At 43.8% G+C, this 12968-nt stretch overlaps 1 protein-coding gene across 1 annotated transcript; it reads right to left on the bottom strand.

Moving 5' to 3' along the window:
• Nucleotides 1-372: 372 nt before the first annotated feature.
• On the bottom strand, nucleotides 373-8414 carry cibar1 (CBY1 interacting BAR domain containing 1). Its single transcript, XM_079749874.1, has 9 exons — nucleotides 8273-8414; nucleotides 7550-7784; nucleotides 7192-7260; nucleotides 6566-6667; nucleotides 6405-6437; nucleotides 6074-6232; nucleotides 5503-5616; nucleotides 1745-1864; nucleotides 373-961 (listed from the first exon to the last, which is right to left on the bottom strand). Exons 1-9 carry the CDS (start codon nucleotides 8302-8304, stop codon nucleotides 851-853), a joined length of 975 nt encoding a protein of 324 aa, XP_079606000.1. The 5' UTR covers nucleotides 8305-8414; the 3' UTR covers nucleotides 373-850.
• Nucleotides 8415-12968: the final 4554 nt, after the last annotated feature.

Raw genomic sequence — 12968 nt, forward strand, 5'->3', positions numbered from 1 at the left:
GACAACGTGACGTTTTCACTTTAGTACTCTTTAGCCAGGCTAGGTGACTCATAGACAGAGGACAATGCAGCCCTTGGCCAACACAGCGGTCAGGAGGGGAATATAACTTTACTGGATATCCCACTCCACAACCAAAACCCCCACAAAGGCGGCTTCACGCGCACAGAGACCCAGATACACACGTGTACAGAATAACTTGTGTATAGGCACGGATGAGGCATCTCACCTTTCTAACTATAATAACAGCATTATGGAGTCTGAGATGCAGAGCAGTGTTTATACTCCCCGTTGATCTTTTCATGCCATGCAACTACAGGTTGTTCCTTTTTGTCACTGAAAACAATGATAAAACAAAACATCTGCAAAGAGATCTTGAATAGACATGGCGTGTTTTTATTATTCTGATTATTAATAAAACAGTATAGGTCCAGTGTATTATATTGCACTGGGGTATTCAAACAATACGTAAAAAATATATACTTGTATACTCTTGTCAATTTCGTATGTAGATTACAAAAAGCGATGGGGAGCAGTGTTGCAAGATTGGGACAGATTTCCCGAACAATCTGGCAACACTGAAAAGGAGTTGAATACTTGAATGGCATTTTTAAAGGCTTTTCATGATGGCTCACAAACTGCCAAACTAAAGCAGTAAATATCAAAAATCAAACACTGCCCACTCAACCTATGCTACCTTACACTTTTAAACACTTGACATTTGACACTGACACTTAATAAAAAAGAAACACTTTTAAACACTTGACATTTGACACCGACACTGTTAATAAAAAAGAAACACATTGCGAGTAGGCATGCCTTTCTCTGGACCAAAGCAAGGCGGCTTTTAATGTTAATCATCGGTCACATCTTCATCGTCGTCTTCCTCCTCCGACTCCTCTTCATCGTCATCATCCTCGTCCTCGTTGTCGTCTCTTCTCCTCAGACGACTCGTGGCGGTTTGCTGTCGTGACACAGGATTAACCACGCCGTCACCAAAACGGATCTGCTCAGAGTTATTATTAAGTAAATTAAGTCTATTGTAGATGTCAAACAAGTTTGGTCCAAACCGCCAACCTCAGACCAAAACACACACGCATGGTTAAACAATGCATGAGATAAGTGACAAGCGATGACATGTTTGCAGGAGAGCTTTAAAGAAAACGTGATAGGCGGGGGGTGATGTCACACATGCAGCCAGCGCAGCAGCAGAGTAGCTGGATGATCGAGGCTTGTGCGGTAAGGCAAGGTCCTAAGCCGGGCCAAAGCCTACTGAGCTCAATAACTTAACTGCGTGATATACTACTGAGACGGCGCAACATATCAAAGCCAAACAAAGATAGCTTATCCAAAGAAGCTTATGCAGCTCTGTACTTTCCTATGCATCGTATTTCTCATGGCGGCGGGGAGTAGTGTTTTTGAAAAGATCTGGGGCGGCATGTTGCTCAGGAGGTAGAGCAGGTTGGTGGGGAAACGGAAGGTTGCCGGTTTGATCCCTGGCTCCTCCTAGAGTGTTGAGGTGTCCCTGAGCAAGACGCCTCACTCTGACTGCTCCTGACGAGCTGGCTGTCGCCTCGAGGGGTCGACACTGCCGTCAGTGTGTGAATGTGTGCATGAATGGGTGAATGTTAGGCAATATTGCAGAGAACTTTGAGTGGCCCCTGGTTAGATAAGCGCTGTATAAATGCAGTCCATTTACCATCTAACATTGTGCGTGTGAAGCATCTCAATGGCTGCTCTGTCTTACCTGCAGTGTCCCTGACCGGCTCATGGAAGAGCCGGTGCGGTCGAGCGACCCCTTGGAGTGAGCTGCCACTAGCTCTAAGCGGGACAGGTGGTCTGGAGGATGCAGCAGGCTCCTGAACACCTGACAGATACAGGAGGAGGATGACGCTCTTCCACTTAGAGAAGGAGGTGCTCATAACCATAGAGGAGTTGCTCTTACACAGAGAGCAGGAGGTGTTCATAGCCTTAGAGCAGGAGGTTCACATCACCTCACCAGGTAAGGTAGGGCAGGGTACGCGTTTCCACCACCAAAAGTTGAGCAGGGTCCTTTCATTAAGTGCGCTGAGACGTACCTATCTTTCGTATCTATACTCCTCCGTTGGGGTACCAAGCGGTCTGAAAGGGTGCCGGAAAGGTCGAGCTACACCTGCCGTCCGTTGATCGGTTGATAGAATTGTCGCTTCCGTGCGACAGGGGGAAAAAAAACTAACAAACAAAGTATTTCTGGACAACGGCGAGGCTTCGTTTATTGAAGAAAAGGCGCGCAAAAGTTTGCCTTCCTTCTTGGACGTCCTCAATTGTTGCTCCTTGTTTAATTTGTCGCTTTCGGTTTTTTCATTTAATTAATTAGCAGGCTACACTGTGTTGCACTGCTATGATGTCACGGTGCTTACATAGCTGGCTGTCGCTATCCGGCTTAAACCCAGACCTACCATTAGGGTAGTGTCGGCGTTGGAAATGCCAGCCGTAACCGAACTTTCCTGCTCCGAGCCGCACCTAACCGTAACTGCACCGCTCGGTGGAAACGTGGAATAACAGACACCTTGATGGGAATGGCATTGTCAGGGCGAAATGGGCAAGGCCTTCCAACCCAACGTAGCACGCGCGGTTGGTTTAGCTACTTCCTTATCCTTCTTTAGAACATACCAGATACAAGGTATGGAAGCAAGATACTATCTGGATTCTAATTGGTCTTTAGGGTCTATTTAAAATGAAATGTAAAGACCTGCCGGGATCCCTTTGTCACCACATTAAATCAGTCTGTAGTCAGTTAAAAACCACTACTCTTCGGCCCAACGTGGTCCTAGCCATTGGGCTGAAATGTCCTGTGAGCCAACAATAAGTCATGTCTTCTTCTGTCTGCCCTTTTAATGAACTTGTCTGAATCTTTGAGTTTGTCGGAATCCTTGATTGGTTTGTATGAGGCAAGTACCTTTAATATTACATTTCTTTGACAAATATTTTTGTTAAGGCCAAATATCTTTATTTCCTATGGAGCATTCTGTGTGTGGGCCATACAAATAACATTTGACTCCTCTCCAAATTGTCAAAGTGATCTTCCCTTCAGTGGATGTTTTATGGACCAAAGACATATCAATAAGTGAATTATAGATGATCCATAAATTATTAAAAGCCATGATGGGTTATTCAAATGATATAGCATTTCAAATGTCAGATATATATTTGTCATGTACTTTTTTCCTAATCAGTCAGGTGGTGAACTGCCCTCCTGTCTCCCCAGGCTGCTAACTCTCCCTGCAAATCCACACTATCTAAGATTCCCATCAGAGGCCGATTGTCAGATGCTTTGTAATGCGTGTTGTGAGTTTTCATGAGACAACCGAAAAACAAATTCCACAGAGGCTACTGGAATGCCATTTGACGTGTGTGGCTTTTTGGTTGATTAAATCAGTGATGAGATGTCCTGGTGAAGAGTTACTACTGATTATGAATGGAGGGGCAGATGATTCGGTGCAACGAAGAAAAAATACTGATTAGATCTAAAGGGAGCAAGGACATATTTTTTTTGAAAGTAGATTTCTTAATTTTTCTGGAAGAAATCGGGCTACATGTAAAAATCATTTAAATAATAATTGAATAATATCTATTATGTATGGTTATAGCCATACTTTTTTATGCACACAAGAGGATGCCCCAGCCAACCGATGACTTCCAGCGTACCTGTGGTACCCGGCCTATTGGATTGTAGCTTGCCTTGGTGTAGGAAGGCTGTGACCTATTTGACTATAGTTAGCATTGGCCTAAGAGGTTAGTGGCTGATAAGACTGCAGCTATCGAAGTGTAAGATGGCTGGGGCATACTGGACGGTAGCTAGCGTTAGCGTAAGAATGTTGCGGCATATTGGAGACTTTGGAGAAGGTCCATCTAGGATGTGGTACGGTACGGCAAGGCGCACTTAAGGGCTTTTTATGGTTCCACGTTCACGCAACGCAAAGGGGTTACGGACCCCTTACGTCCTTGCGGACCCTCCTTGTGTCCACCGCAAGGGCCGCAAAAGCGCCTCCCAAAAACCGTAACCTTCCGTCGAGGCGACGAAGCAGCAAGGGCTGTGATTGGTCCACTTACTAAAACCCGACGCAGAACCATAAACGTTCCCGACTGCGTCGAAGCGTCTGCTTTGCCTTTAAACTGGTATTGGAAACGCGTATCAGTGCGGCAGTGTATGGATTTGTGCCAATGGAATAACTCAGTTGGACCGTTGATTGCATTAGCATTAGAAGGCTGTAGCTTACTGGACTGTAGCTAAGGTTAGCTACAGTCAAAGTAAGGCTGTGGCCTATTGGAATTTGGCTAGTGTTAGCGTAAGAAGGGGTTAGCCCAGGGGTTTTCAAACTGTGAGGTGCGCCTCCCCTGGGGGGCGCCAGAGTTCTTCAGGGGGGGCGCGTCGTGAGAAAAAAAGATACCAGAAAAAGTAACGCAAAAGAAACGCAAAGACGAAGACGCGCTGTGTTCGAAATTGTTCCCTATTCACTCACTCACTATTCCCTATATAGTGTTTATGATATAGTGCACTATATAGGGAACGAACAAACGAGAATTCGGACCCTACGCAGAACGTTTCTAAACGTCATTTGCGTCAGTTAATGCGCCGGGTATTTGTGTAAGGAAGACAGCTGCGCCCACATCACGTAAACAAACCGTGCATCCACGAGGAAAACTGGAGGTTGTATTGATGTTGAATGTTATTTCCTTGATCAAGGTTTTTTTTTAATTAATTTTGAATGTTACATTTTCTATGTTAAATCCCAAATAAATTGTTGACATTTCTATTCGTTTTCGCGGTTATTCAGCTTCTTCTTCTCCTCCGGAAAACACCACCGCATTGCATTGTGGTATACGGGATTAACATGTACGGATCATCGTATGTCCCTCAAATTTTGGGTATTTTAAGTCCACTATATAGTGCATGAAATTTACCACTGATAATTCGAACACCACTAAAAAATGGCGAGCACCCTATATAGTGCACTGTAACCGTGAGAGGGAACGATTTCAAACACAGCTACGCAAACTCATTGCTCCCACTAAAGTTGAGGTGAGCTAAAAACGAGGCTAAACTGGCAGTTTACAGATTAAGATGTTCAAATGTATTTTAAAAACGTAAAGCAAAAACATGCTTCGATAAAGATGTTAAAATGTGTTAAGAAATGTGTTTAAAAATGCACAAAGATGTTTAGAATTTTTAAAAAAAATATGATCAGAGATCTTTAAAATGTGTAAAATATGATCAGAGATGTTTAAAAATTTAAAAAATTTTGGGGGGGGGGGCTCAGCTGAAATTTGCTCTCTGAGGGGGGCTCACTCTCTCATACTTTGAAAACCCCTGGGTTAGCCTATTGCACTGTAGCTAACGCTAGCTTGAGAAGGCTGTGGCCAATTGCACTGTATCAAACGTTAGCGAAGAAGGTGATGGCCTATTGGATTCATAGATAGCGTGGGCATGAAAAGGCTATGAGCATGAGAAGGCTATGGCCTTACCTCTAGGTCCTCATCCTCATCCACACTCTGGATGCTCTGGTAGGCAGCGGTGTACACCTCCAAGGCCTTGGCGTGGAACGACATCTCAACCGTTACAAACTCACCAAAGATCTTCTGCCATGGGGAGAGAGCAATAAGGCCCCTTACATAGACCCTCTATGTGATGATTTCAGTTCCTTTATCCTCCTATTGACGTGTGATTCTTTTTTTAGATGCACATGAGCAGATAGGGATTAAGCAACTTGTTCACTTATATCCGATAATGTTATAGAGAGAAATCCATGACACAATAGATAACATGCTTTTTTATTCACTAAAAATGTGTATTTTAGTTGAACACATTCATTGGTTTTCTATGAGAACAGATTTTTGCACGCCAAAAAAGTTAAGTTCTCAATTTTGGATCAACAAGCAGACACCAGAACCTTCCCTGTCTAGTTTAACTTCCAGTGAATTGTTTCCCAAAGACCATTATATCCCACCAAAGAAGATTGCATGCCCTTGATTAATAACCAACGAGACTGGAGGGAGGGGGGGGGGGGGGGGGCAGAAAGCCTTGACCGTGACTGACCTTGATGTCTCGAATCTTTTGCTTCTCAAACTCGTCTATGGTTTCTTCCAGCTGTCGGGTGGTGCGAGTGGCGTCCATGGTGGCCCTCTGGAGCTCGCTCTCGGCCTGTGGCGTAGACAGCGGCGTTATACAGATAATGTCGGGACAGGACAGGAGATACTTTGTGGGGGGGCCCGCTTAGTGCTGCTGGTAACTGGTGTTATGTGGACACTATTTGAAAAACCTCCAGTGATTTTTTTTTCCAAGACCGTAAGAGTTGACCAACGGTTCTAAGGCCTCAGTTACGATACAGGACTCCTCATTTGAAAAACGGCCAGAAATTAGATGACGCCTCCTCCGTAATGATGAGACAACCCACCTGTGACTGAAAGCCTTGTCAAGGAAGCACCAATGAAATCAAAGCAAAGCCCCCATCAGCCCCGTTCCATTGCACACGTTATGTTAGAGGTTTGGTGTAAGTGATGCCTCGAAGTCCATGTTGGTTGAGGATACAATGATCTGTCTGTCTGAGGGGTTCCTCTGCCTCGTCCTCTCCAGCTGGGCCATCTGTTTGGACTCACGGTCTCTAGCACTCTGGGTGGTCTTCAGGTCTTCCTGTGGAGAAAACAACAACAATAAGAACAATGACGCAAACAATAAGACCAACATTAAAAGGTAAGTAGACTAATGTTACAGCAAGAGAAATAAGACCATGAGTTACGTTTCGTAAAGTTATAAAAATTATATAAATCTCTCTGTCTCTTGATTTACAATTATACATTAAACTTAAACAACATTACAAATTTATAGCTGTGATTTCGTATTTCACTAAAAGCATGTTTAAGCAGTACCTATCTAGGCCAAAAATAAGAGTCATCTTCTTAATATAATTTTGTGCAAGATGGTCAATCCTACATTAGTCATTGTAGTTAACATATAGGACATTTCATGAACATTAATGATGTCTCAAAATCTATGCAACAATGGTGTGCAAGTCAAATAATGCTCTATTAGTGAGTAATGAGTTTAAGAGAATATTATGACAAATGCTGCCTCCATGTGACACAGAATGGTAAGTACAGTCAATAAACATATTGTACAAGGGTTTATTCTGATAATTAGGATGTAGATAAACTCACCCTTTTACGTTTCACCACAGCCCCATAACTCTTCAGAGGCTCTACGACTTTGGCTTCAAGCCTTTCCACCTGTCAGAAAATATCATTAAAAGTAAGACGATGATGAGACATCTCACTGCTAATTCTCTCAATACTGGGGAATAACTACCTTTCCTAAGTCCTTTTTTGAAACATAACAAATAAACTACTGGAAATTGAAACACACACCAACATGGCCAGAAGAGAGATGGACAAAATCAGAGCTTCTCAGAAACACACAGAGAATATCTTGGCATTTTCTTTAGAATGAAATTACATTCAACGATAGGAAATGTCAGTTAATGGCCTTTATGTGCTTACACAATTAAACTGGTCGTACCTCAGCTTGACGATAGTCTTCAATCTTGGCCAGTTGGTCGGCAAAATGCTTCATTCCCCTCTTGAGGTTGGGGGTCTCGGTCTCGGCGTACACGTTGATTTCCCTCACCAGCAGGTCGGCCTTGTCCCGCAGCCGGGCCGTCTTACGGACGTAGGCGGCGAACAGCTGGCACATGTCCCCGAAGTGCTTCTCCACGTTGGAGAGGTTCTCCTGGATCTGCTTGGTCTGGTTGTCCCTAGGGATGATCAGAAAACAGGCGGTTCTGCATGCTGGGTATTCAGTCATTACAATATTCAGAGAGAGAGAGAGAAAGAGAAATAGAGATAGAGAGATAGATAACAATACTCGAACAAACCACGTTAATGTAACGTCACTGTTATCAGTAGGTTAACGTTATTATAGGTCATTTATTAAACAGGTTATAGCGGATTGGAATGTAACGTATTGCTTCACACCTTTATGTTGACATGTTAGGGCTATGTATCTTACATGTACATTAACTTAATGTAAAGTTATTAGTCCTAACAGCTCGATAACCAAGGAGGGAACTATCTTGATATGCTATTTTGAAACCATAAGCACGCTGATAATAAATTGTAGCTACTGGTTCGAATGTTTAATCACATAAACATCGTTGTTTAATTAAACATTGTTGAGCTAGTTAGCCATCACCTGCTATGTTATGGTTTGAACTGTTAAAAGTATACTTTAACAAATGATTACCTCGCTCTCGCATCAGGTGTCCGACTCATCATTGCAGAGACTGTGATGATATTTGAAGGCGGTTAATACTATTATTAATATACACGAGGCGCTGACTTTTAATCCCGTTTGGGTGAGCTAGCCATTTATAGCTGTAGCATGCTAGGCTATCACGCCGCTCACTCGTTGCCAAGGGGACCCGTGACCACTTCCGCTCTGCTGTGGCATTCTGGGAAATTGTGTACTTTTGATTGCAATATTTATTCACAGACTTTATTTACTAGATAAAAATTGCAAGAACTTCATATTTTTTCAATGTGTTTTAAACTATTGAATCCTTTATATTGTGCGAATGAATCTCATGATTTACATTATTTTTGAAGTTATAGGGTGTACTCCATCCAAAGGTTTCCGTCAACCCAAATGAGTGTCTATTGCTGACACTTTTTTCCAATAGCCATGCTGAAAAGGAAAATATATTGGCTTCTATAGTTCTCTTAATTACATCAACAGGTCAAGGTGAATAGCCCAGCGCACAGTACCTTGGGACCACTGCAGAGAATAAAGCCAAAGAGGATAACTATTATAACAACAGCTTGACTGTTGTCGAATGCAGGATTGGTGCATTCTGAGATAAACCTGGGACTAATTCCCTCCTCTGTGTTTGGGAATGCATGAAATGTCACCAGCTGCCTTGTCTGCGCCTCTGTGGAAAATGTCCAAAAACCTTAATTATCAGGCTTAATCATCCATGAGATTGAAGCAGAGATATCCCAGTGTAACAGATTGGCGGTGTAAAACATGGTACACAGTAGTGTGCCTGGTGGTTTCCCGTGAGAAATGTCCCACAATGACTGGGATAATTATGCAGAAATGTATAGCTGGTTCAATACAATGTTTTATCATAGACACAAAGCAAACCTGTGGGTTGAACACACTTTGCTGGTGTAAGTGTTGCCCTGCATTCAATATCATAATTATATATTTAGCTTATCTTATGGTCAGTGTAAGTCATCATTTATAGGCCTAAATGTATGTTAAACAAAACATACATTCTTAAGTTGACCGGATATAGGAGCTTCAAGTATTCGCACGATGGTGCCTGTGATGGCATCAAGCGACCGCATGGTGGTACTACAACTGTGTCCCTTATTATCAAGAAGATATGGATATTGTTTTTGTTATTCTCCTACTACAACTCATCTAACAACAATCGTCAGTGCCCAGAAGTATACCCTCTAACAGTTTTGTTGAGTCAGAAATATCAAACTAGAATAGAAACACACACATTTTCTATTCATTGACACATGTTGACTAAAATATTCCAGACACCAGATTGTTTTTCATTCTAAAGGTGCGTTCACACCAAGAGCGGAACGAATATTCTCTTCCTCCCACGACTCGGCCCGACCAGACGCGTTGCCAAATTAAATTCCACCACGAGTCCTTATGGTCCGCCTATACTCACTGAGTGTTCATTGCCTAATCGCATGGCCGAACGCGCGCGGCAAGACGTTCCAATTTACATAAACTTAATGAAAGTTAAACTTTTGTCCCTCCCATTCGCTGCGATCATCCGCCCACACGCGAGCCTTCCCAGAATCCCTTGCCCCACGCGAGCACGCGTCAAGCACGCCTCCGATACAGGCGGATTGGGAGGCGAGGGTCACACTCGAGGCCGTGTGTTTGCTGTGGCCGAGCTGTTGCTCGGGCGAGATTGTTCACCTGCACCGCAAATATTTCTCGCGTGAATACTTACCTTTTCTCACCTGAGTGATTCAGCAAGTTATAATACTTAAACTTGAGTGAACCTCATCGTTTGTGCCGTGCCATCTGAACCATCCACGTCCCCCACACCATCCCAACCATCTGAGCCATCCACACCATCCGCGTCGCCTGCTTGTTTGGCAAAAATTGTGCATCTACTGGCCTTTGCATTGACCTTGTATGCATTTGCGCCACACCTTCTTTGGTGTGAACGCAGGGTAAAAGCCCATAGTTACACAACACGCCGCAATAGGAAACTAAGGCCCCGTTCACACAGACGAAAACAATATTTTCCCCTCCGTTTTGCTTGGCAACGTTTCAGGAATTTTTTCGTAAAGATGGACTCATTGCATAAACGCATCTAACTGTAGTAACGCTGTACTACATATTCAAGGCCACTATGTAGCGCTGGTTCGCCACCTAAAAAAAGAAGAAGTCGAGGCGGAACATGCGCATCAAGCCTGCGCGAATACAAGCATACAGTTGAGGAGGAAGTATCTGTTAAACCATGTAGAATGAGCAGAAAATACTTTTTAATGTACAGTGAGTAATTCAAAAATTCATTTAAGGGGCTGTATTTAAAGCTACAAAAAGAATGCAAATCAAATCAAACAAAACAAATTAGACGGAAATCTAACGTTGCCCGCCTGGTGGGGGGGGGGGCGATGACATCATTGTTTGCGTATCTGGCGTCCACACGAATCCTAACACGAAAACGCAATGGCCGGTTTTCGGTTTTTCACCCTGGGACCTAGTTTCAACAAAGTGCGTTTGCAGGCACCGAAAACTCCGGACCCGTCTTGACGGTCGGCCCAAACGTACAAGACTTCTGTGTTTTTACACCAAAATAGTTTCCGTGTGGAAGGGGCCAAAGTCACACTCTGTTATACAGACCAGTTAAAACTGTGCCACTCTTTTCTGGCATGCAGCAATATATTCACATGGCTCCCCCAGTTAATTTATCTATCTTCATAATCCCCTTCGAGGTCATATAGAAAGTGGTAGCAGATGCATCTCTTCCCTGCGTCTCCTATAGAACGTCTATTTGGCTGGGAGGGCCCAGGGGCGAGGGGGTTGTTTGCTGTGGCTGCTGCTGGTGAGTGTAGCAGGAGCTGGGGGATCTTTCTCGGAGGCTGCGTGTCTGACTTTCTTAAAGAACAGATGGTATTGTTTCAAAAATACCAATTAGCAGGAAGAAGGTAGCAACCACTAGTGGCAGTACCCCCCTCACACACACACACACACACACACACACACAAACCAGCTCAAACATACTCACGCTTTGGCGCACACACACAAACACAAACAAACGCAAACACACACACACACATACACTCACACGCATGCATGCACACACACACATGCACGCCATACAAACACACAGACAGACATTCACACACACACACACACACACACTGAGGCACATGCTTGGGTGCACGTCCACACACACATACAAACACACACACTCTCAAATTCTCTCTCTCCCTCTTAGTCTCTCGCCCCTGTACGCCATGCTGCTCGTGGCAGGGCATGGCCGGGGAGGCGCGTGGTTGGCTGAACAGATTGGGAGTGACATATGTCAGACGTAGGGAGTGTCGGTAGGACAACCCAGTTTGTGTCCTTTAGCACGTGTGCGTACGTGTTTGTTTGTGTGTGTGTGTGTGTGTGTGTGTGTAGGACGGGCATGTGTCTGGGTGTAGTTCTGCATGTGTCTTTCTCCTTCTCTCTTACACTCACATATTCTCTCACATATTCTGTGTGTATGTCTGTGTGTGAGAGGGGGTATGAACAGTGTCGGACCACTTCCACTTGGCGTAGGAAGATTGAAGGTCAGCAGTCAATCAGGGATTATAAGGCATTCGTCCTCAAATATAAGATACATCTCTTACATCTCTCATCAAGTCATTTTAGTCACCTCAGTGGATGCATGCTAGTGAGTGATGTTTGACATAAAATGTATAACTTTCCTTAAGTTTAAGGATTTATTATGAGAGTGCTGTTAATGGTAAATTGACGATTGACAGTCCTTTGAGTGGGATGACAAAATGAAATTCAATATTATGTAGAGTGTTCTTTTAAAGGATTTTCTAAATTATGGAAATGAAGATGTCCTGAATAAGTTCTGAAAAAGTGTAATTTATCTGAGATGTAAAGTAGATGTTCACCATTGATTACATGATATCTCTATGCCTCTGTAGAGTTGCTCCCTCCTCAAACTCAGGCCACCTTGAAGAGAGAAGTCCTGGTTGTGTAGTTAAGCGGGCGCTGGAAGGGCGAGCAGATACGGTTATGGTCCAGTGCTTTTATTGACCCAATGAAAGCCCACCCTTGGCTCCCTAAGGTGCTGCCGCCTAGGTTAGGCTCTTTGTTGTCTGAGTTCATTAGTGTCTCCTTCACCAGCACTGCTTCTGTCCTTCTTCTGTATCTCTTTATCTCTCCCTCTCCCTCCCCCCCCCTCTCTCTCTCTCTCTCTCTCTCTCTGTCTCTCCCTCTTTTTCTCTTTCTATATCTCTCAGTTACTTGCTGAACCTCTCTCACACTCTCTCGCTCACACTGTCTTTCTCTCTCTCTTTATATCTTTTTTCTCAGTCTCTCTTTCTCTGCTCTTGTCTCCCTCTGTACCCGTACCTTTGTATCTCTGCATTACTCTCTCTCTCTCTCTCTGTCTGTCTGTCTGTCTCTCTCTCTCTCTCGCTCTCTCTCTTCCTCTCTCTCTCTCTCTCTCTCTCTACTATCTCTTTATCATTCTCTTTAGCAGTCTATCTCTCCCTCTCTCTCTTTCTATATATAGATATCAATCTATGTAGATGTATACCTTTATCTCTCTATCACTTTCTCTGTGTCTCTCCATCTTGCTCTCTCACTCGCTCTCTGCATGTCTCCATCTTGCTCTTTCTCCCTTGCCCTCTGTATCTATCCATCTTGCTCTCCAACACCTCTACTCTCTCCT

Source organism: Pollachius pollachius, assembly GCF_949987615.1.
Source record: "Pollachius pollachius genome assembly, chromosome: 13".
Taxonomy (NCBI): Eukaryota; Metazoa; Chordata; class Actinopteri; order Gadiformes; family Gadidae; genus Pollachius; species Pollachius pollachius.